At 43.3% G+C, this 26,004-nt stretch overlaps 1 protein-coding gene across 5 annotated transcripts in view; it reads right to left on the minus strand.

Moving 5' to 3' along the window:
- The window catches only part of EVA1A (eva-1 homolog A, regulator of programmed cell death), a 183,695-nt gene that overhangs the window by 120,850 nt on the left and 36,841 nt on the right, over positions 1-26,004 (minus strand). For 4 of the 5 annotated variants that reach the window (XM_085218417.1, XM_085218415.1, XM_085218416.1 and 1 more), the window contains exons 2-3: positions 14,842-15,056; positions 5,486-5,609 (exon numbers count right to left, since the gene is read on the minus strand). In XM_085218417.1, coding sequence (XP_085074543.1) covers positions 5,486-5,609; positions 14,842-15,056 — 339 coding nt within the window. Of the gene's footprint in view, positions 1-5,485; positions 5,610-14,841; positions 15,057-26,004 lie in introns of those variants that run through there. The other variant, XM_085218419.1, reaches the window with a different exon arrangement.

Genomic DNA, 26,004 nt, shown 5'->3' on the forward strand with positions numbered 1-26,004 from the left:
CTGAATTCAACAGAAAAGATGTAATCCTTAGTCCAGCAAAACCAGCGGCAGCTCATAGTAGGTTCAGTAGTGTAGGAAGAGACCACAGAGAAACTTTAAGGCAAACAAGATGCATTCACTCCTTACATCTTCCTTCCATAACGTCCCACCCAAAATTCTGTTAATCCATTTGAAAAATGATAAGCAGAACCAAAAATTTCTTCAACACATGTAAGGTACCCACATGTAAGCCTTCAAATTCACCAGCAACTGGGAATTGCATAGGATGACTCTATAGCTCTTTGGTGGCTGCAGAAGCTCTGGCACAAGTAATGGTATGACTGTGTTTATAAAAGTTTTTAATTACCATTACCAAAAAACCACACATCCTCACTGAAAGGCAGGCACGTCTGGGACAGCAGCTGCATCACCATCTGATAGAGATTATTACTACGTGATAGAGACCAAACTCAAAGACAACATTTTTATCAGAAGATCTAGTTAGAATTCCTAATTGATTTCCAAATTCATTTGTTTTATAATTAGAATTCACTAGTGTTGTTTAGAGAAATAGTGATCTGAGTATGACTTTGTCAAGAACATCAGAATGAGCATTCCCATGTTTGAAAAACAGTAATTGACAGTTCACACGAATTAAACTGTGCTTTTTACATATAATTAAATCTATGGTGGGGAGAATAACTGCCTGCTCTTTTCAAAACACTTGTCCAGGTCAATTTTCAGCCATAAATCAAAGCTGGCCAGGCCCTGAACTAGAACAAAACGACCTCCCCCACTCCCTTTTCTCCTCCTACCCCCATAAAAACTTCTGGCACTTTACCCTTTGCCAACAAACGCAGGCTTCCCAGACACTTTTCTCAAAGCCTTGAGAAAGGCTTTCACAAATACGTTCTTGTATTGTCACAGAGGGAATTGAGCTGCAACTGGACTGCAGGTCACAGTCCAGGCTTCCTGAATCTTTAAAAGGTTTTAGGCTTTAGAAGAGAGAGCAGCACAGTTTGTATTTACACTTGCCTAAATGATAAAGATTATGGGGAGGCCTCATAACCACTAACCCCCATTATCACACCCAGGTGCACCATACAGCATTTAAAATGAAATAAAAATAATTATTATTTGGGAAACAAATAAACAAACAAACATCATTAGACAGAAATTCTCTCCCTCAGAGTCCTGGAAATCATAAGCTAAAATAGCAACTGCCTGGTAGGAAAGAGGGAAATGTCACCAGAGCATTGCAGGAGGCTACAGCCAGGTCACTCAGAAGGGGACAGGGCTCACAGGACAGCACAGCAATGGCAGCAAATAGGGGATGAGGAGATGAGGGAAAGGCAGTACGTGGAGCACTCGTTGGCAAAGCCATATAAACAGGGCTGAAGCCTTCTTAGTTATCAACAACACTACCAGTGAACAGCAACTTAAACATCCCAAATAATCCCTCTGCGGAGAGGAACATTTATGTCCATGTTTTGTTCAGGTGCTTTTAAAATAGAAAATGAAAACGAATCAAAAAGCCAGCATGGGCAAACAGATGCTGCACGAAGGCAGTTCGATTGCTGCTCCCACAACAGCCCTGGTGAACTCAGCTACGGTGGTACTGCTGGGATGCAGACAGGTGACATTATTTCTTCAGCATGACTTAATCAGCCCCAGAGATTCTGTACCCTGCCATGATCAGACCATGCTGCCCCTCCAGAAGTCTGGCACACAGAGGAAACATTTACTAACTCACAATTATACATGATCTGTAGGGAGGGATGAACAAGCACTGAATTGTTTGAATAACAGTGGTGAATCCAGATTTCAGATACAGGGAATTCACGCGAGACCAACTAAATAGTATATCAGTTCCCTCTAATTATGTGTTCCTGTAGCCTGCCCAGTAATTATACTTAATGGGTCTTAATCAAATTGGCACATTACCTGAGAAATAATTGGATTTGGGTGCAATTTTTTAATGATTCTGAGAGGTACCCTGGAGATTGAAATTCTCAGTCTGGTCAGCCCGGCACGAGGCCGCAGCGTGCTCTGGATGCAGATCTCTGGCCGCCTCGGCCCTGATAAGTTAAATGTGCCAGGTCTCTGGTGGTGAGGCCAACTGGCATGGAAGAATTTGTAGCCACTGTTATAAACTTCCTTAGCTTCTAAAACAGGGTGACTACATCCAAACCTTCTATTGGAAATCATCCCTGGCCAGTGCTGAACATCAGATTTGGGCCTGGGAGTTGCTCAGGGCAGCACTGGTTGGCCCGCCTTCAGCAGAGCCAGGGCCCTTATTGGAGCCCCCACACCCAGAGCAGCTCCTTGGCACTGCTTGTTTGAGGCTACATCAACGCTTGCACTTGAATGGCTTCAGGTCTCACTGTTGGGAATAACACTCCCCATTCTGCAGGGATCCTTTGGGGATCTTTAGTGAGGCTGCAGGTAGCAGGATGATCTGCTAAAGCTGTCCCAAGCACATATCTGAGCCCTCCAGAGGCAGATGAGTGTTCGCTAGACCCCAGAGCAGCAATTAGATTACTGGAGACCACCACAAGACTTCCCAAACCACACAAGCCATTGTATTTCTCACTACCTCTAGTCAAATAAACACCGTGAAAGCAATCTCCAAGCAGTTACTGCAGCACACCGTTTACTGGAGCCTCATAATTTGGAACATCTGGGGCTTTCAGTTTCAGCGTGATATACTGGTCCACTTTTCCTTGAAATTCTGCCTCTGAGAAACCAAAATAGCACCTTGCCTTATGAATCAACCCCGCAATACCAGTGAGCATTGAAATCATTAGATTTCAAATGCACCATAGCGTCCATGAGACATAACTGCAGTTATAGTGGCTGGAAGGCACGGCTACATCTTCTATTATTCTTCAGCAAAGGTATAACTAAGCACCACTGACTCCAGTACTGCTTTTTGTTTTTAGATAACTGCATCTATATAAGGACCTTTTGAGGCTCAAGTGCAATTCTAAAAGTGGGAGGGCTTTGGCATCTTTATATTTTTTTTAATGTTCTGTGCAAATTCTGTAGGCCTCTTTCCAAAGTGCTTCTCATATCTGTATACAGAAAGCTTCATGTTCCTTCTACCTAGGTGAGCACTTAACCAAGGCAGCTACCTTCAGTTGCATGATCACGCCAGGCTCCCTCAATAGGCAAAAAATTAAATCAATAAAAATAAAGAAATAGATATCTCTAGAATACAATTCAGACCTTAAGAGGCTTCTTATTAAAGCACTACTATGCCTACTGTTAAAAAGAGACATAGCCCAAAAAATTGCATCTGTCTTCTGTAATCTTCTGGGAATTTAAATCAGATGATCTTTCAGGCCCCATCCAATCTAAGCCATGCCATGACTCTGACAAATGATGGATCAAAGCATGTGTCAGGCAGTGAGCTGTCACCAGTGACACCAGTGACTGCTACAACTATGGGTGCTCAGACTTTCTGGAGCAGACCAACATTTCATGGGACCACAGCTTTTGGGATCACTTATTAAGCATGAAGGCCTTCCACCGGATTCATCCGTAGCTCAGAAGAAATGAGCAAAACGTATCCCGGTCCTGCACTGTGCGTTCTATGGAACCATCTTCATCAGTCTTCTCATTAACATTCTCCGAGCAGCAGAGTGAAAAAGCTTGGTTACCAGAATCAAGCATTTCTGAGGCTTAAAGTTTTGAATCATCAAAGAAAGGTATCTCTATGCAAGGCTAGAGATGCAAGGCATTGGTATCTCTATGCAAGGCTAATCCTCACATACTTTAAACTTGGTTATTAATGCTGCGGGTTTGATTAAGGCTTGCCCAGTGGCAAAATGTTACTGGCAGATTACTATTTTACCCTGCAAAATGGGAAAATGCCTGAAAAAACTGTCTTGGGGAAATGTTTTTAAGCAGCTTCCCCTGCTCTCTTTTTCAGGAAAATCACTTACCCTGTACACACACACACACACACACTCTTTCATTTCTAGCATAGCTGTAATTAGCAAAGAATGCCAAGCCATAAATATTTATGCACAGATGGGATCCTGAAGTACTTTCAGAAGTTCAGTCTGGCCTCAATAGTCAGATTTCTCAAGTGGGCTTTCATACAAAACCCCCGGGTTTATGAGGACTTGTCAGAACACCCTGTTAATCACTCTGCTTCACAGAGATGTGCTTCTCACCTAACGGGGAATGTTCCAATCACTCAGAAAGCCCCACAGTAAATGCAGGTGCTACATTACCAACTTTTCATTTGAATTCCTCATAGGTTCTGCCAGATCTCTTTACTTAGCACAGGTCTCTGCATGCTGAGGCAGAAAGTATTCTCCTCTGCAGCTTAGTTTCTAAATATTTCTTCTGTTGTTTCAAATTTTTTTCTGAAATCAGTTATGTTTTACTTCCCTATGTAAACATCTTTTTTCCCCTCCAGAATTTTGCTGGTGTGATGGTAGAACCATGTCAGTAAGATAATCAAAAGGGCTGAAATCTCCAGGCTAATAACTCACAGGGTGTCAGCGTCCTTTCTCTGGATTAAATAAGGTGGCACAGTTTAGTCACTGCTAGACTCTATCTGCCTCCAGGATGATGTGTCTGCTTCCAGAGCACCCGAGGGGAGCAGTGTCCACATCATGCTGACTGCCCTAGCAGGGCCAGGAATTGGCCAAGAAGGCGTCAGCTGTCCCTGTCTAAAACCACACTGGCCTCACTGCACGGCAGCAGGCATGACTGCTCTCCCAGTACCCACGCACTGGCCTCATTTAATTTAAACATGGCTAATGAGAAAAGCAAAGCAAAGGTTAGTATTTTCCAGCCTGATCTGGAAGCAATTAAAAGCTAGAGTATGATATGGCATGGTGAGTGTGCCGTTGACTTTTGGCCCTAACTGCTCACTTTAGGCACCTGAATCCAAAATCTTCATCCACTCAGGCTGTCACTATGCTGCTGTGGGCAGGAATAGAGGGAATGAGTCCCACTAGCTTAGTGGGACAGGATGGGCACTGAAGATTGTAGAGTCACAGAATGGTTTGGGTTGGATGGGACCTCCAAGTCCATCCAATCCAACACCTGCCGTGGGCTGGCTCCCCCTCACCAGATCAGGCTGTCCAGAGCCCATTCCATGGCCTTGGGTACCTTCAGGGACGAGGCATCTACAGCTTGTCTGGGCAGCAGTGACAATCTGGAACCAGATAGGAGCTGCAGCAGCCCCTCATTGCCAGCAGCATTGCAGGGCAGCATGAGCGAAGTCTTGGCAAAGGCTTCCACTGGCAGCTGCAAAAACAATCTTCACTGCAGGCTGCTGGGAAGAGAGGAAGAGACAGAGCAGCAGCAAGAGCAATGCAGCAAATGAGGGGGAGACGGGAAATGCTCTGCACCCAGGCATTATGTTACACTGAAAATAAAGGTGGAAGGGAACAAAAAGTACCAGAAGTTCTTGCTGGCAAGGATTAAGCACAAAATTGTTTTTGTCTCACCAGAAAAAAAGCAGATCTGATGGAGAGATACTCACTTGGCCTGCACTTATACCACACGAGGAGGTATTTGGCTGTTTCAGGGCACGGATCTACGCCAAACAGCCGGCTGCTGACAAGGAACCGGCAGCTCCGTCTGTCCTGGCACTCATCTAGCATCTTCTGCAGCAGGGGATCACAAACATGGAACAGAAAACGAAAGCACTTCAGTATCACCCCAGGGAACCATCGAATACAGGCAAGTGGAAGGACAGACAGCATGGCAGTTCCTGCCTCCTTAGCCAGCCCCAGCAATGACTGCATGACCAGCTTAAAGCAATGGGTGCCGATGGAGCTGTGCAGCGAAGGAGAGAACTACAATTTGCACTATTTCAATGAGCACGTTTTCCTTTCATGCATGCAAAGAGAATGCATTAGACTGCTTGCAGAGAAGACTCATACAGTTTAATCATAGCATTTGGCAGCACCAGCAGTGTGTCCCAGGAAAAGCAATGTGGAGAGATGGATCAGCCCTGACTGTTAACAGCAGAGGCCCAAACACTGCCCACACCATTCTGCTTTAGCTTTCTCTGGAGATTCAGTTTCAACCACAGGTTTCAGAAAAACTCTCTTATTGGTTAAGAGGACGTTTTGGCAATAGCTGGTGTCCAGTAATTAGTCCTTGTGGTGTGAATGCTGATACTTAACCAGGTTGTCTGTTTTTAATAAAGCACACTCTCTTCCCTGTGACTTTTGCTTTCCTTTTAGCTAAACTCACCATGGGTCTGTGAGTCACAGGGTCCTCCTACCATTGGTATTTTGGGCCTTATCTCCATTTTTTTCACACTGCTTTTCCTCCAACACTTGCTTCCCACCTCCCCATTCATAACACTCAGAAAACCGTCTCAGAATCCACAGGGACAAGACATTCTGTCTCCTGCTAGAAAATAACTTCATTAAGAAAGATCAATGATTTTTTTTTTCTAACCATATGATTCTTCAGAGCAGAAGTGGGGTGGAGGGCATATTATTAAGTGGAGCAGTAATTATGTTTTAATTCAGCTGGACGGCTTAGATATCCTCCTTTAGAGCCCCTAGAGCACTAACACTAACATAATGTTTGTCTGACACACATGAACCTGTGTCAGAGCGTTTTGAGACCGCAGAGCGAGGCAGTCCCACAACCTCACTCAGCCTCTGCCATTCAGAGCTATGAATTCCAGTCTCAAAACAATTAATTTCCTCTTGCAAGGAGTTGCTAGAAAATCTTCTCCCAGAAGCTCTCCCAGGCTCCCTTCAATTTCATTTTCTTGTACCCACCCTGATATTGGACTTTCTCACAATCTTATCCCTATGCTATTACCCTAAAGGCCACAGGAAGCCACCTAAACCCATTCTGTCTCTGCCTCAATGATTCTCTATTTTTGAGCTCTCCCTGAACATAATATCTATTATCTTCAGCATTATAACTCTGAACATCATCCTTTAAACAACAGCAATTTCTGCTCCAATTTCTGTTCAGTCTGGGAATGCCTCACTGGAAGTTGCTCACAGCTTCCTAAAGTTTTCACCTTTCAGGCTCATACATGCAAGAATTTGCGCCTATCCTGAGCACAACCTTTGTTTTAAATTTTAATCCACGAGGATTCAAGCCTTTTCTAGAGAGCAGAGAGCACGTGCTGCTGTTGTTTTGCACTCACGAAGGTAATAAAATGCAGGCATCTCATTTCAAAAAACAGGGCTTAGGATGGAAAGGATTAAAGGTGAACAGTATAGAAGGGCCTGCAAGCACTAGCCCTAGCTTGACCATTATGTCAAAATGCACAGAAACAGCATATTCCTTTTTCTGGACTCACAGGGTTAACAGCTAACTAAGCATATGAAATTTAATTTAATGCAAAAACCAAAGAATTGCAAAGGAATTCAAGTAAGACCTCCATGCAGATACCTCTTTTGATCTCACGAGGCAAGGAACAGATGGAACAACTCTTGAGAGCTTCATATATGGCAAGAAACGTTCTCCAAATCATAGTGGACCTGAAAAGATTTTCTGCTACTGCTCAACCACGACTTTACACCTACGCAGTGCCACAAATATGCAGCTAAGGGAAAGAAGGAACACCGTGAAAGTTTTCTTTCCCACAAGGGAGTTTCCTTTCCTCAAAGGCAGCACCTCAATAGCAAACCTTTCCAAACCACACGGGTAGAATTTTCACCACTGAGTATTAGGGGCTTGGTGTTGTATAATAGGTGCCACCAAAACCAGTGGGAAAAGCACAGTGGATTTCAGAGACCAACAAGAAGCTGCTTTGGAAATTTCTGTTTCAACAAGCAACACATGTTCATCTGTCCTTAGGTACTGAACCAAGAGCAAAGCTGATTGCTTCACAACCTCAGGCTCCACAAATTGCCACTACAGAACCACGGAAACATAACTGAGGTCAGACAATCATAATTGTCCTGCTCTGATCTGTGGTAACTCTTACTCAATATTTCCCAGGTCAGAGGAACATCCTGAGCTTCTTTTCAGTGGTACTGAGACTAACAGCCCTAAGGAGAAGTTTATTGCTAAATTGAGGAGCAAAAGTCATCCCTGCCATTGTGAGAGGGCAGAAAAGGAGAAATATTCCTTAGACTGAATACACCTTAATGACTCTTCTGACCGGTTTCATTGTTAATCTACAGTTTCAACATAATTTGATAACTGCCATAATTCTGCAGAGTTACTCCATGGGGAGGAGAAATCAATATTTCTTTTTCATTCACATAATTCTGATGCACCACCCCCAGGTTCTTAAAAAATTATCAAAAAATCATTAAGATTTCTGACTTCCTGCAAATTGTTTAGGAAAAGCCTTGGATAAAATTAAATATATCCATAAAGTGTAAAATAAAAACTGAAATTAGCAAACAAGTTATGCCAGACCTGACATCAATTTAAAACCTGGTGCATACAATTTTCACCTATCCTGACGTGCACAAAAATGTATTCCCCATTACTATCAGTAGTACGCGCAATACTTGAACTCTGCAGTGACCTTACAAAACACACACCAACAGTGAAACTCATAGCAGGCCACGGACCAAGACCACAGCTTTCTGTTCTTACTCTTAAAAATCACAGTTCTAGGCAAGATCTGAGCTTCAGTGGATGCCAGATCACAGAACGGCCTGGGTTGGAAGGGACCTCAAGGATCACGAAGCTCCAACCCCCCTGTGCCATGCAGGGCCACCAACCTCCACATTTCACAGCAGCCCAGGCTGCCCAGGGCCCCATCCAACCTGGCCTTGAACACCTCCAGGGATGGACGGGGATCCACAGCCTCTCTGGGCAGCTGTTCCAGCACCTCACCACTCTCACACCAAACAACTTCCCCCTGACATCCAACTGAAATCTGCCCTGCCTCAACTTCAAACCATTCCTCTTGTCCTGCTGTTATCTCCCCTTTCCAAGAGCTGATTCCCATCCCTTATAGGCTCCCTTTAGGTCCTGCAGGCTGCACTGAGGTCACCCCGCAGACTTCTTTTCTCCAGGCTGAACAAGCCCAGCTCCCTCAGCCTGTCTTTGTAGTGGAGGTGCTGCAGCCCCCTGATCATCTTTATGGCTCCTCTGGACCCTCTCCAACAGCTCCCTGTCTTTCTTGTATTGGGGCCCTCAGACCTGGACACAGTGCTGCAGATGGGGCCTCACAGGAGCAGAGCAGAGGGGGACGATCACCTCCCTGTCCCTGCCATTTGCTTTCTGAGCTGCCTGAGCACACTGCTGGCTCATGTTCAGTTTTTCATCTATCAAGATCCCCAGGTCCTTCTCCATAGGGCTGCTCTCAAGGACTGCTCCTTCCAGTCTGTATGGATGCTGGCCACCCTTCTTCTGATGGAGCCCAGGATCTCATTTGCTTCCCAAGCCACATGAGCACACTGCTGGCTCATGTTCAGTTTTTCACCCACCAGGACACCCAGGTCCTTCTCTGCAGAGCTAAATGCAAACATTTCTGAACTTGGAGATGATCAGCTAGACTGACCCCAGGAAGGCTGTGAGTTTTCTTGATGGTGTGTGAGTATCCCGAGCTCACAAGCGTTTGATGAATGGCTGAAAAATTCAGGCATTCTATTCTTTTCTCACTGTCAGTTGTTAAGATGGAAATACACAATCAGGAAAAAAAAAAAATGCCCGTGAGCAAAATGAATTTGCATAGAAATAGTTTTAGAAACACAAAATGGCTCCCAACCTGTATACATAATCAGCTGTTTATGCTAAAGTCAGTTAGTAAACTTCTGAGTAACACAAAATGAAGTCATGTAGGATACATCATGTAAAAAAAAAAAAAAGTCACTCCAACAAAAGAAGGTGGAGGAGAAATTCCTGTCTGGCATGAAAGAAGAGGGAGGACACTTTAATTGTGTTGTGCCATTTTATAATAGTTTTTCATTGGTAAATCAAGCCTGAGGGCTGACAGCCAGTGCTGAGGAGGGAAGCTGTGGCTGCTTAAACCCATTCCATTCTCAGGTTCATGACTGAGCTAAGAGGCTGCAAGACTTGGAGGAGATAGAGAAAGAAATGTGAACTCAAGTAAAACAAACACTAATCTAACCCCTGTGATTTATGCCCTGGATTAATCTCACTGCAGTGACCCAGGTCCTAAAGCAGCCTCAAGCTCAAAACCATGTCTTGCAGAGGACACTATAGATGAAACACATTTCTTGTGCTCATTCTGCTGAGCTTGTTATAGTAATTGCTCGTGGTCATTAGTTATCAACTGTTTAAATCTGGAACTGAATGGGACCTCTGAAACAAGGCTGTCCTCAGCTATTCCCAAGGATGCACTCATTTTTATTTGATCTCTTCAAATCACCCTTCAAGAAATACTTCTGTTCATGCTTAAAATAGACCACAATGGAGCTTAAAACCCAAGGTAATTCAATTTATCTTAGCTCTTAGTACCTTGCAGTTGCTCATAGACTTAAAACATTCAGGGTGAAACCCAGAACCATAGAAGCCAATGATGAAATTCCACGGGAGCTGGGATTCTGACACACAGCTTCTCTCTGTACAGCCTCTGCCTTCAAAGGAACATAAGGAAGACTTCAGGGCGCATCAGTTCAGGCATGAAATCGCACAGAGGAACCCCACTACATGATTTCCAAATTGCATGTTACAGAAGATAAGAATTCAGGGCGTGAGCTGTACGAATGGATCAGAGCTGCGTTACAGATGAAGATGGGCACAGCTTGGTACTAAGAATTTTACACAAGAAGATAACAATAATTAAAATATAATCAATCATTTCTAGGTCACACTCAGCCCAAGCACTGCTGTTATGTGTTGGTTTAACTCTACCATAGGTTGGTATTCTTCCATGAGCTTTGCAATGAGAAGTAAACAGAACAAACAAGGCAGCATTAGTTCTCTGCACGCAGACACACAGCACGATGGATTCATAATGGCTTTATGTCACGTTTTATTTGAATTTTAACTCTTTTATATATATCTCAGATTGCTAGTGTTACCTTAATACACTGTAATCTTAGTACTTTAAAGTTGCAATCTTATTTGTAGAGCCTTCTCCCAGTTCTGTGCAGATTGCAGTTAGTGCAGCAAGAAGATATTTGAAGGATCAGCTGCAGGGAAGGAAGGAGCACAGGAAGACCTGGAATCTGTACTGCTGAGATGCAGGTCAGTTGCCTACGGTCTCATCAAGAAACCTTCCCAGTCTGCTCCTCAGGAAAATAATTCAGTTTTGCCCAAAGCGCCGTATTCAAACTGTTCATTAAATTAGAAGAGCACAAAGGCCCTGGATTTGACCACTGATCTATGGCATGTTTTAGTGCTCCCCCGTGGACTTTCTGATGCTCACCATGGAGTTAGCAGAAGGAAACTATACCCACATAACTGGTGACACACACCAACACGCCAGACTGAAAAATAGCTGAAAATTGGGCGTGCATCAGCTCTGCTATGGAAGTAAATTCCAGCAGGGTGAGTAGTGCAGGCAGCAGTGGTACTAACATACTAAAAAACAGCACCAAGATTTTCCAGAGCTCCTCTGCAAGAGCCTTAAAAGAGCCTGGAGACAGTAATGTGCGAAGAACAGTAAATAGAGCTAGTAAGAAATGCGCTACAACTACTGCCTAATTAACCATTACCTACATTTCCTAACAGTGGGAAACTTAATCCGTGTGGAGGGCCAACTTCAAAGGGCAAGGAGGGCTAAGCTAAAGAAATACAAAAGGATACATAACTGAAAGTCATGGGACTAAAGAAAGGAAAGCATAAAACAGAGTGAAGAAAAATCACTGAGAGCAAACCATTACACTGTCAAGCAGTCTTGGAAGCAGTGACAGAAGTCCCATGACTTGGAAAGTTTAAATTTACAGTAAACAAAGCATTAGGAGGCTTACAACTCAGCAGTCCTGCCTCTTCAGGGAGACAGGAGCCTCTGCCTGTCATGCCTCTCCTTCCACTGCACTTCAAAATGCTCCGATAAGCTATTTCAGCCAAGCAAAGGCATCAAAGATACAGCAATTTAGAGATATCTGTGATCTCTGCATCAAACAGATCTTCAATTTGCAAATCATTAGCCGGGGAGATGATTGCCAGAGAGCTGTATTTCAGGCAGTGCACAGTTTGTGAATGAAGCTGCACAAGTTCCGTAATTTTTATAAGAGCAGCTTTGGCACTGCAGTAACCTCTTGTGCACCCTCACCTCACTGCTCACGAGCACCTGCAAAACAAACAGCACAGTTTGATGAAGAGTTACCCAAACTGCTCTTGAATTCACTGAAGTCTCTGAAACTTTTCCTGCTCAAATTGTCTGTAAATCCTGGAAATTTGATGTGCAATCTGACAAGCTCTGAGCTCTCTGCTGTACTGACCACAGAGTGGTCTGGTGTAAATGCCTTTCTTCCTTTTTGTCATTTTTCCCTCTCTTTCCCTCCGACCATCATCATCTTACAGGTTGTTTGGAGACAAGGGGAAGGGCTCTTCCTCTGTGTCTTTATAATACCAGTACAGCAGGACCCCAGTTCCTGGTGAGGACATCTGTGGCTGTCACATCAGTGACACTGTACAACATCCTGGGACTGGGCATGGCAAGTAACCACCACCCTTCCCAAAAAGTCACAGTAGTTGAATCATTTTCTTCTGCTTTGTATTTTACTTTACCACTTGGAGAAAATAAAACCTTCTTCCATAACACACAGACACCTCCAGCTCCATCGCCTTCTGACCAACTCTCAGCTCATGATTCAGAAGTCTTACAGCCAATGGAAAGTTTACCTAATATTTTGATCACCAAGAGGTCAGCTTTCCTCTGCTTTCTATCACATAAATCTTCCTTTTAAAAAAGGGGGAGGAAGTGCTCAGGGTGTCCTCTGGTTAGCATGCAAGGAATCTGCTGCTCCCTTTTGCAGGGCTGCCTCATACACTGCAGAAGTGCCTGTGGGAGAAGGTGACAGCAGAGGTGTGTCAAGTATCTCACTTCAGGCACATCCCAGCTAAGGGTACTTCCAGCAGAACTCTACAGAGAAGATACAGAAGAAAGAGTTCCAAACCAGACTCCTAATATGAAAGGGTGAGTGGGCAATTTCTACACCCTCAGCTTTAAATCATCTTGAATATAGCTTTGTGAATATAGCACAAATCTCTCTTACTTCCTACAACACATCTCACGTGTCTTGTGTTTAACAGGGGAAACTAAAATTAGCACAGTGGAATAGGAGGCAGGAGGCTGTTTAAAAAAACAAATAACATCTGGCTTTCAACACAACTTGATTTCTGTTTTTCTGGTATCTCCATACATGCAGTTTGGGGTCACTGCCTTCATATTTGGACACATTCTCCCAAATGGAATGCATTTCATTTCAAATAAAAACGTGATTAAGCAAAGCATCCTGGCCACTCGTCACCTAAGACTGGACTAGCATTGGTTGCCTCACCGTAATCAACACCTTTTTTTCCTCTTTTCAACATTGTTTCTATGTCTGAACTGGACATTTAGAGGACATAGAGCTGCTAATGAGTGTAACTACTATGCACAGGTAGCATTCAAAGGGAAGAGTATTAGTACCTGTCTCTTACACTCCCTCCAGGCCAACCTCGAGATAAGAGCATATGCAGTATAGTATGTAGTCATGGGCTTGATTAGACATGCTGATTTTGCATACTTAATTTGGTAAGGTTTGGTTTAGCTGGCTTTTTAAATTAGCACCAATCAGAATACAAACATAACTGTCCTGTTTATAGCAACCACACAACCAAGTTTCAAAACAACAGTAATAAATCCAATTTTATTGTCCACTATTTTCCTTTCTGTGTCCAATTTTCTTACGTATGTGCATTTGCACCACGTAGATGCAGGCACCTTGTTATTCAGCTTGTGGAGAGTCTAGCTTACCCTTCAGGGAGGCATCACCCTTTCCAGGACTGAGAAAGATGAGATCCAGCTCTCATTTACACTATCTAAAGATTTCATCTCCCTTGCTCTCAAATTCTTCTGGTTGCTTTAAGTGGGCCACTCACTCAAAGGAGATGAGCTTATATGCACCGGTATCGATGTTTCAAGTAAATTTAATGATGAAAAGAAACAAAAAAGGGAAGGCAGACCTCTGCTAAAGCCTTCAGTCAGAAAAAATCCTGGATGAAAGAATGAGAAGTGATGGGGGAAATACTGGCCTTTATGCAAATTATAAATGAAATTATTCACTAGCTCTGTGGGTTCATTAATCTAGCTCTAAGTTTTACTATAAACTACTATTGATTCATAGCTATAAACACACAGCATGCTAAAGAAAAGTTGAAGTCTTTGCCGTAGGATTTTCAGTCTCAAATTGTGCACGTAGAAAGAAATGGCCCTTCTTTTACACTGGGGAGCAGATCACTCATCGCAGATCAGCCAAGTCATGTTTCTAATTTTTGTTTCTCTTACTGACAGCTGACTCACAATGGCATCTTCCATATAATCCTCTGATCTGCTGAAGTTACATATGCATACAGTCAGCATTCCCTACAGAAATGGACAGAGGTGGTTAAGTGGGAGATAACAAGCTTAAGTGATGTATTATCACTTACAGTGGCCTAAGAGCCAAATGAGTCAGGAACAGAACTCAAGGATTGTCTCTGGGTTTCACATTACTGAAGTAAAAGCCTCTTGAGACAGGATCATTTCTGAAGTAAGAAGCCAGAGAAACCAGAAACAGCAGAGAAACTCCTAAATGTGTTGAAAAAAGCTATTGCGAAGGAGAAGCATGAAGTCTTGAAACACAGTCCAAACATAATCTGGTCTTCCAGTATACTCCTTTTTAATCATATACCTGAACTATTATTGACTAGAACCATAGGAAAATTAAATGCCTGCCTAGGAAAGAACTCCAAAATGAGCAGATCCAGTTTAACATATAATAAACATATAATAAATACCTGAAGGGAAGTGCCAACTGAACAGGCAACATCTTCCTTAATTAAAGTCGCGTAGGAGCGGGGAGAGCGAGAAGGACACATCTGATGACTTGGTACAATTCTGCCATAGAAAGAAGACTGGATGCTGATGGTGGTTCTGTGAGGGCATCTCAGGGAGACATATTCTCCATCACAGGCATGGTCAGTGTAATTCTTTAGTACTTGTGATAGGTAACCTGCAAAGAAACATGACACAAACCATCATTAGTGACAGGTAAGTTAGTTATTAAGTTAATTATTAGTATACTAGTGCAGTTTAACAAACACAACTAAACCAGTGAAGGCCGTAGGTTTTATTACTCATCTTCACATATAGGAAAAGAAGATAGACGTTGACAGAGTCTGAGAGAGAGAGATTGAGTGATTCACCCTTCAGTAGTGTTATATGTCCTTAGAGTCTGAAGCATCTGCATATTGCTTCCTCTTAGTCCACTCATACCACTTTCATTGATACAATCAAGACTACAGGAAATGCAGCAGAGCCAGACTCATCATTTACGCTATATCCAGATACTACATGCAACTTCTGGTCCACCAGTACAAGAGAGCCATTGACAAATTGGAGTGAGTACAGCCATGGGTCACTGAGATGGACAGGAGCTGGAACACTTGACCTGCTGGAAATAGGCAGCTTTTGGGGAAAATAAAAGCAGCCTGACAGTGGGTATAGGGAGGTTATCAAGGAGACAGAGTTAAACTCTCCACAGGAACACATGCTGGAAGAACATCAGGCACAAACTGCAATGGGTATTTCAGGCTATGTATATGGAGTAGCTTTTTACAGTGAGGGCAGACAGTCAGTGGAGCAGGGTACCAGAGAGGTCCCACAGTCTCTGTTACTTCAGGATCCCCATGAATAAAGCTGAGTAACCTGATCTGATCTCGTAGTTGACCCTGCTCTGAGTAGGAGGTTGGACTAGATAACAACAGTCCCCTCCTACTCCAGCTTTCCTGTAACCCTACAAGAGTAACAGGTAAGAAAGACCCAGACTTAGAGCTGCTAAAGGGTAAATCTGGTGCAAGTACTTACAGCTTGTTGGATGAGAACGTCATGGCACACCAGTCATACTTTGGATCTCCCTTCACAATATACTATTTCACTTTCTGGGTTGTTCCTTCTATTCAAGGACTTTGACACAAAAGTTTCCCTTCTCATTTTTACCAAGTTTCAATAAAGTTAGAAGAAAAACCAAATGCAGAAACCAAATCTCTTCTGTAGTGGCATTATTCATAATAATAAAGTTATTAAAAAGAACAAAGCATGACAAAAATCTCATTTAAGTTATGCTGAGCTAAACAGGATTGATTGCAGTCAGCTTTCCATGGTGTAACATAACAGAAAGCAGAACAGTGTCAGCTGAGTAGCCCTAGACTGCAGCAGGTGAGGACTTGCTCAAATGCATCAGCAGTGGGCACAGAAGCAAAAGAAAGGAGTTGCTTACCTTCAGAAGACCTCAAGCATGCAGGGATCTCCAGAGGGATGTGTGTGATTCCACTGCCAACCCTTAAATGAGGGCTGGGAAGGGGTGGATCCTGGCTCCAGCCCTTCTGGTCACTCATACGTTGCATGCAGCTGAGCTCCCCTGGGCTGGCTCTGCCTTCCCACCCAGTGCTCCACCACTGTTTCAAGTGCTCCATTACTGTTTCAAGCTGTGACTTTTAGCATTTCCACCATACATGGCAACAGCCCCAAACCTTGCCACACTCAAGCCTGAGGAGGAATCATGGTGGTGCTGATACAGAGACGTTCACTCAGGGAACTCTACAGCCTGCCCAAGTGCAGCAGCAGCCATGGGTCTGTTCAGCCCTTGATTTCTTACTCTCTCAGTGACTTCAGAAGTCCCCTTCCCAGCCCTGGCCACCAACAGAAGCCTATCATTATATATTCAGAAGCTTAATCCCACAGTATCCTGTCTCTGTCTTCCTGTACTTCTTTCTCTAGAAGTAGAATAGAGAGGAAAAACAACACCCAGACAAATTTCTAAAAGGAAACCTGACATATATCTTGCATTTTTAAAAAATAGCAGAAATGTGATTATCCTCTCAGTTGGCCATAACCATGAAATGAGTTGGACTGGTACCTCTGTAAGCTATCCAGTATTATCTTTTGCTTAAAGCAGGGGCACTTTACATCAGCTTGCTCAGAATCTAGTCCAGTGAAGTTCTGAGTATTTCCACAGGGCCTTCAGAACTTCTCTGGGCAATCTGTGCCAATGCTTAACAACAATTAAGTTTAAAAACAGCCGTAACTGATTCTTTGTTGCCTCTGGTTGTACCACGGTGCATTTCAGAGAAAAGTTTCTGGTTTCACTTCATCTGTAAGCAAACAGCAACTGGATCCCACTCTCCTTATTCTTTAGTTGCACTCACTGTTGCAAGGCGCACGGCTTACTCGCGTTCATCGGCACGTTCTCCAAGACCATTGTGATAATTTACACAAGGAAGCACAAATTGTGGTTTGAGAGAATTCGTGTGGCTTCCTGAGAATCATTTCAATGTCAAATTGAGCTGTATCTGCATCTGAAGGTTATCTTTACTCACTAAATAAATTATGCCCAGGGCCTTTTCTCTGGCCCCCAGTCTATAACCAACAATTTCCTCTTACATTCTAAAATAGTACATCCTCATTTAGATCTTTGACTAGGAATAGTTCTTTATCCACACTAAACTGAAGTCTTGCACAGGAGATGTGTGAAAGAAGATTAGCTCGAGGGAACTTTAAGGCACCTGGAACAGCAGTAATCATTGCTCTTAGAGATAATGAATGCACAGTCTTGTAATACCATTAGACAAGTAAGCTTCAGTTACAAGGGCTGAATTCACTGATATTTCTACATTTTAACCTGTACCATCATCTAGCAATTCTGCTGCTGCTGTGCACTAAGGTGTGTGCCAAATAGTTATTTACTCAAATCAACATGTTAATTTTCAAATCCCCAGGGAAGTGTTGGCTTATAAGAAGGTTGAGACACGGTCCCAATAACTACAGTAAGTAACAGGACAGCATGAGATCAGGGAACACAATTATTTAATTTATTGCCTTGATATGACTTGATCAGGAAAGTGCTTCAGGGATAAAATGAACTACTGATGTGCATCTCCTTTCCCAGCCAGTAGAATGCATGTTCTAGGTGATGCTATAACACATAATCAGATCAGCTCTCCCTCAAAAGCGAGGCAACCATGCAAGATGGACAGGAAAAGCAAACAGCAAACAAAAACAGAATATGACATGAAATAGTAACCCTCATTTTCTATGCTGATACTTCTCCCTAAATCTGACCTATTAGGGAGGGAAAGAACTATAGCCAAAGTACAGTGAAGACAGCACTGGCTCCTCCAAATACTCAATTATTCTGTCAGAGCAGCTGTTCTGCAGCATGCCTTTCACAGCACCAAATCGCGATCAGGTAAGGTTTCCATCCCTGCAATTAGTGCTGATCACTTGTTGAAACAGTTCTTTCCTCTCCTTTTCTATCATCAGTCTTGTAATACCATGAGTTTGTTCAAGCTGAAGATATTGAAGTGCTCAAAGGCTTTGATGGTCACAGGCTAATAATAAACAAAGCACAGTGCCTGAAACATCCAGCACTGACCACAGTTAGGAAACGCTGAATTAGGCACTGACACGATCAGGAAAGACATGATGTTCTCCAAAAAGCAAAAGGACTGGGCTGCAGAGAATCGATGCTTTCTCTTTAAATGTGCCACATCTGCACTACATTCATTGGCAGTTCTTCTGAAGATGCTGACATTTCTATACCCACTGATTCATGTTTCAGTAAACCAAAACCTGCATTGTTTTCAGCATTCCTGCTGGGTTTTAGGTGACAAGTTTCCAGTGACCTTTTGTACCACTACATGCAGCACAAGCAAGAGAACTACAGGGAGGCTCTTCACTAAATGAAGTGTATGAACATGGAGCCAGTGGCAGTGATTGAGGACTTCAGTGGCACTTATATACAAAGAGAGAAGCAATTCATAAATAATAAATACAAAAGGAATAGCTTATAGGCCTCTGACTGTTTCCTGGCAAACATGAAAAAACCTTTTCTGGGTGGCCGCAAGAAATCATTGGTGTACTGTAAAATTGTATAGCAGATCAGCTATTCATAGATCACAGAATATGACAGTCAAGATATTGAGATTAAAAAAGTATTATGAAATGATGCTATTGTCCTCCATCAGGTATGTTTATCTGCTTTGCTTTCCGAGGTATCAGCCATAGACTTACAAGAGCCCAAGTTCTCTTACAAGTGTAAGAGAAGGCTTTTAAAAGCCAAATCCATTCATCAGCCTCAGATTCTAGGATTCTAATGCTTTAAATCAGCATTGTTGGATCCAGGAAGGCAAGCAGTTATTTAAGGAAGGCATCACAGTTGCACGGCCACAACATCTATTCTGTTTTGTCATGGTTCATCTTGGAGGGATAGTGACATTGATTCTGACAGAATCATAGGATCACAGAGCTATAGAATGGTTTGGGCTGGAACAGACCTTTAAGATCACCCTGTTCCAGCCTCCTGCTGCAGGCAGGGACACCTCTCTCTATCCCAGGCTGCTCACAGCCCCATCCAGCCTGGCCTTGAGTGCTTCCGGGGGGGGGGCATCCACAGCCTCACTGGGCAACCTGTGCCAGTGCATCACCCTCACACACAGTACATTCTAACTAAAGAGTTCACGTCACAGAGCCCATGAAGCTCTTCTAAATCAAATTACAACTTGTTTAATTAACGGACAAGACACTTTCCTCTAGATGGTTTGTGTACAAGGGACTTCCAACAGCAGAGCTGTAGTGGAACATCAATAGGCTGCCAGGACAACACACAAAAAACTTTCCACAGTACACACACTTACAGGGGGAGACACCTCGCATATAACCACCCATGCATCTTCACTGCTAAACCTTCTCATCTAGACAAGTTCACTTGTATTTATTTTGATTGCAATTCCACAATAAAATTCCCTCCAGCCCACTCCTTTCTATGAAAATTCTTACAGAAAACAAATTCACAGAAATCAACATTACAAATCTAACATGCAAATGGAAAGACACCAACTAAGTAAACAAACCCAAAGCTTGATGTCTTTTGGCAGCACGGACTGCAGCTAAGTTTAAGAGTCTAAAACAGGATCTATTCCCACACTCGGCCTCTTCCCCGAGCAAGCTAATTCTCAGCCTTCCCTACAAGCACCATTGGGTCATATGGCAATAGACAGACAGCCCTTTTGTGCCTTCTGGTCCAGTCACTAAAATTGCTGAAATTAAATTTGTGCAGTTTTTCAAGGGCCAGGGATCAGCTTATTCATGTGTTGATAAAGCGATTACCCAAAGCAGTGCTTATGTAACAGGGGATGGAGTCAGGCACTGCATCCCTGCACCTCCCTCAGGACATATTCTGAGTTCACTGATGTCTTGTCACTTTTTCAACAGACCAGGAACGATTTACAGCGATCAACGTTTAAGCCATCTCTACATTTACTAGTGCACAATTTGCACTTTGATGGTTTGTGTGGTCAATCTGCAAACCATCACTGTCACTTCTACATTCCCAGAGAGAAGCACCCTGTAAGACTCTGCAGTGCACCTATTTATCTCCATCAGGTCCTTCTTAGGCTTTCCTTAGCCACGTCCCCTCCGGAGAAGCCAAGGCTGGTGAGCACAGTACATGACAGCAGTCTTCTAATGGATCCTATACGACAGATGAATGCATCTTTTGGCTTTTCCTCCAATATTTTGGAAGGATGGAGTTCAGCACATGCCAAAGAAAATCCATTCCCAAATTGATAGGAATTGTTTGGCAATAGGAAGCATTAAGCATTTGTCATGAAACCAGCTGCCGCATGCCAGGTCTCCAGCAAAGTTTGCAGCAGCTCCTTTATGTCCCCAAGCAGTGTGGCAGTAAGTGGCAGAGCACCCACACAGGAACGCTGACAATTGTCCAATTTGACCACAGGAGACTTTCACCATTGCAAAGCAGGCAGAGGCTTTTTTTATTTTTCTGTAATAAAAACATGCAGCAGAAGAAATACAAATCAGCCTTCTTATAACCACGTGTCTTTGCAGAGCGTGTAGAAGTAGAACTTAAAAGCAGTCAGGCCTTTTACTGGAAGTGACCGGGAAAGCTTTTACACAGCACATCACACTGAGAGAGTGAGAATAGCTATTTGGCCACACTAGTGACAGACAAAACTTTGTGCACTGGCCAATTCTACAAGTACATTAATAGCAAAGCCATGACAATCTGACAGGAGCTAGGAAACACCAACACTGAATGAACAGCCTTCTGTCCACTTGGGAGAACTTGATTCTGTCAAGACCACGAGTACAGGGAGATGGCAGCTTTGTTTGGACTAGGGCAAATGGCAGGAGAGAAGGTAGAAGTGCACAGCCTGTGGGAGCTGCTGCTAAAACCATCAGAAACAGCCACGTGTTCCTTGCACACAGAACCAGAAGGCAGCCCCAGAGCAGAGCACGTTCCTGAAAAATGTAGATTTCAACTGGCAGGCCAAAATGTGGAACAATTCCTGCGATCCTGGAGAGCAAATCTGAAATCCTCTTACCTTGCATGAAATAAAACAGCCTGACTTACATGTACAAATATCAACTCGGCAGTGAAGGGTTCTTCAAGAGGAAAAATAGTTCCCACCAGCTTTTAGTCTCTCTCACTGATTTTAATGAGCACTTTGACACTCTGATGGACATTTTTATTAGAAAATTTTTGAACTGCAGACCGTGAAATTCCAGACCTCCCTCACTGAACCTCTGTAACAAGGGGAAGAGGTAAGAAAATCTTCATGCTCAGCTAGGTCAGATCAGCCTGAATTGCTGTTTGCCACCTCGCAATTCTTCCACTGCAGAAGCAGGGAATTTCTGTGGATGAGGACATTGATTTCTATGGCAAGAAGGCACGGAGTTCACAGACAAATGGTGAGAGCTCTGCCAGGACACAGCAGAAAACCCACGGATATGGTTTCCCTTCAGACCAGAGACCCTGAGTTTAATTCTTCATGAACTCACTTTCTGAGAAAAATATAAAAATCAGACAAAAGCCTGTTTTCAGCACTGGAATGCTAACATTTCCCTTTTCCCCCTGCTTTACATTCCATATTTTATTTATTTACTCTTATTCAAGGTGGATTTGACAAACTTAATGAGAGCAACAGCTCTGAAACAACCTTGCATCATTTCCCCAGGACCGGCAGTAAGAGCTGCAGTGCTGCCCTCTGCGTGACCCTCGCCTGTGAAATGCATATTTCTCTTTGCTTTGGCTCAGCCTTGGCAACTTTATGAACCTCGAGAGAGAAAAGGAAATAAGGAGAGACTGAGACAAGATAGAAAAGGCTAAGCGGTGAAAGGGAGATGCACAATAGGGGAAAAAGAAGGAATTGAGAAAGGGAAAACAAAAGAAGATAGAAGATAAAGTAGGCAGGTAAAAAAATCTTGTCCTAATTTGTCAATTAGAAGTGTGGTCCCAAGAGTAAGGACCGGCTGAAAACATCATCTCTTGAATCCCTTGAGCAAAGGTAGAAAAACATGAGAAACAGAAAGAGGGAGTCTTAAAATACTGTAAGGGGGGGAGAGAAGGTTTTTAAGAATACCCATCTGTAAGCAACCTCATGGTCAAGCTGCTAGATTCAATACCACAACTGCCTGTAGAAAGGGCAGAGATAAGGAGAAAAGGGAGCTCAGAGTGGCTTTCAAAACAGAAAATGATTAATAAGTAAGTTTGCATGAATATCTCATCATTTTGAATGTGTCCTATCTCTGATGGTTTGTCTACAGACTCAATTATTGACTTATCAGTATGTGCAGAGCATTGTGTATTCAACAGCAGGCAAAAATGCCAGATCAGCATCTTCTGCTCTTGCCATTGATTTTAGCCAGAAGAGAATTTACTGTTCACCAGTAACCAGACAGCTTAAAGCAACGATAAATGTTGTCAGGGTAGCAAGAGGTATGATTTCACATATAAATTATTTTTTTTTCAGTTTGATATGAACAATACCAACAAGAGATATGGATCCTGAGCATTACTAGTTTAAGCTGTCAGGCTGCCTAACTCAGCTTCCCTCATGCTGCTTCTGGAAAAGCATTGCAGGAAAGGATGGGTAGTTTGCACTTGGGAGTAAAGGCAGGATGGTCTCCCAACTTTGGGGTGCAGTTCAAGCAGTTCAGGCTTCCTCCTGTCTATTAAATAAGCCACAATTTCCTGGTACTCAAGTGAAAAACCATGCCTGTGTCAAAATATCTCACCAACTTAATGGTAGCTCTGTTTTTCCTATAGAATCCTATAGAATCATGTCATTTGCTAACAGAACTCATTGTGCTCTAGGTGTGGCTTTTAAAATTATTGCCTATACTTTTTTTTTTCTGCATCGGTGGGAAGGTAGCATTATTTCCTAGCTAGGCAAAGCTGGAATGCAGAAGAAACTTTGGCCTAAGAGACTGCTCTTTGGAAACCAGTGGCATGCAATTTAGCTGCCATCTGAATGGTCTCCATATAGTCAGTATAGGAAGGAAAGTGCTATCAGGTACAAAACACTTCATTCCAAAGTAGATACCTAGCCAAGAACAGGAGCACAGGTCAGACAAAACATGTCTGAAACTGGTTTGTCCCGGACTGTAAAGGGAACACCACCTAATTAGCTCAAATACATTTTCGTAACAGTCACCAAAATAAAGATGAGCTGCAATGGTCATTACTTATCAGTACTGAGCAGTGGCTTCACGATCTACTCCTAACAGGAGTTACCCCAAGGAGGAGCTCACCTCGGGTACGGAAGGTGAGCAGAGTTCCAAGCTCCCGCTGCACTCATCCTTCTGCAGTCCTGCAGAGCGATTCTGCTCCAGCAGCACAGCAGTTGCTTGCCCTAGAACACAGCCTTCAGAGAGACACTGGCATTCCCAGCTTTTACTATTCCTGAAGTCACTCCCAGCATAACTTTTCTCATCAGTATACCTACAGCTTGAAGTGAATGCTACAGAAGACAAAACAAATGACTGAATTTATCTACATAGAATGAGCCCAGGGACATTTTGACAATGCATAGCCCTGAGGGAAAGAGGCCACACACCACTAAATTGACTAAGAAGTTAGAACGACCACCACATTCCTCTCATTCTCCCCAAACAAGGTGAACTTTCTATTCAGATAGCTTAGAAGTTCCCTTGAGCCATGCCCTGACAATGACTGGGAAACTGCCAGTTAGCACAGGTCTGAACAGTGGCTTTGGGTGTGCAGGAACTTAAGCAGGACAACTGTGTGGCAGTGGTTAGCACATCCCCTTGCCCTATCTTGCCCTTTATCTTACTAGCATACCTAACTGCATACCTCTACTATATATACCAGAGGCATAGAGTATAATAACACCTCCATTGTGCCACTAAGGAAAGGTCAGCTCTGGCCATCAGACTCAGGGCCAGAGAAGTGTTCGTCGTTTGGGATCATTCCTGCACCTCAGTTTCTGAAATGGCAGATGGAGATGACCCATTTCAGCATCCAGGCAAGAGAAAGATAAGGATTCATAAAAGTGAAGTAACATGGAAAGACTGGTGATAGAGACATAGCAATGTGTACTGGTTTTTAATCAGGAGCACTCAGCACTTCGGGTTACACCAAAGGGGATGAAAAGATACATGGGAGGGAACCTCTTAGCCTGGAATATGACTTAATAACATTAATAAAGACATCAGACTAAGAGAAAAGACAGAACAGCCCTGTTCCACCATCACAATCTTCCCTAAAAAAGCAGTAAGTGAAAACACAAAGGACTTTTTTCCACAGGGTCTCTTTTCTTCCCCACCTCTCACTAAGGCCATTCCCATATTTGCAGTTTCTTTCAAAGACAGAAATAATATTTGGCCTCCCTAGCAACTAAGAACAAAGAGACAATAGAAATTCGGCAGTGGAATTTATTAAGCTGCGTACTGCACTAACCCCTTGTATAGGGACAGCAATCAGGCAGAGCAGAATGGCCCCAAAGCAACAGCAGACAGAAAAGCTTTTCGGCGAAAAGCTGTTTGTGCTGGGCTGACACAGAGCAGCTGCTTTGACTAATGGGCTAGAGAGGGGATTTGTTGTGCAGAGTAACACTTTGAAGGGCTCACTGCCTCACAGCTGCGACAGTAACTACATCCACAACACACCTTTTCCTCTCGCTTGTTGTATTACATTCCAAACCCAGCACAGGCCAGAACAGTTTCAGGATCAGCCGCTGCTGAAGTCGGCGCGAATTGTGCACGTATACGGGCAGCGTCACTATTTGCAGCTAAAGGCAGTGCTTACACAGCCTGGGGGCATTCCTCAGTCCCTAAATCTTGAGAGCACATCCCAGCTGCCTCTCCTCAGAAAAGGTGATAATCTAAAGAACATAATTTTCAACTTGTCTCTATGTATATATACATATATTAATCTTCTGAAAATGCAGACTGATCAATATGCCCTCCTACATTACCCTCGTTTGGGACAGGACGTGGAACTGGACTCAGGCATTCTAGAGCTCAACCTAATATTAAGCTTTTCTGTTGCATTAAAAACACTTCTGAACCTATGTATGTAATCCATATATTTTGCACATGACACAAAACTGGAATGAGCCCCTGACAGAGCAGATTACTTGGTGAGGTCCACCATTCAGAGGGATCTCAACAACTCAAGAAACGGGTAAGCAGGAATGCCATGAATTTCAGTTAAGGGGAGATGCTCATGGGGCATCTCTCTATACACCAGCTGAGGCTGAGGGTCAAGAGTCTGCAAAGCAGCTGTGCAGAAACTGTTCCCGGAGGTCCTGGTGAACACCTAGTTAACCACAACCCAGTAATGTATCCTCACAGAAAAGGAAAAGTGAGAAAAATAAAGAAAATGGAGCCAATTTTCTCAGTGGTATCCAGCAAACGGACAAGAAGCAATGTGCACAAACTGAAACACCAAAAATTCTGTTTAAATATACAAGTTTAAGGGTGGTCAAACATTGGAACAGGTTTTCCAGAGAGGCCATGGAGTCCCTGTGCTTGCATATATTCAAAATCCAATTAGACATGGCCCTGAGAATCCTGCTATAAGTGACCCTGCTCTAAGGAGCCAGATTGGACTAGAGGATCTCAGGAATCCCTTCTAACTT

The sequence above is a fragment of the Meleagris gallopavo genome, chromosome 2 (assembly GCF_905368555.1).
Source record: "Meleagris gallopavo chromosome 2, MGAL_WU_HG_1.1, whole genome shotgun sequence".
Lineage (NCBI taxonomy): Eukaryota > Metazoa > Chordata > Aves > Galliformes > Phasianidae > Meleagris > Meleagris gallopavo.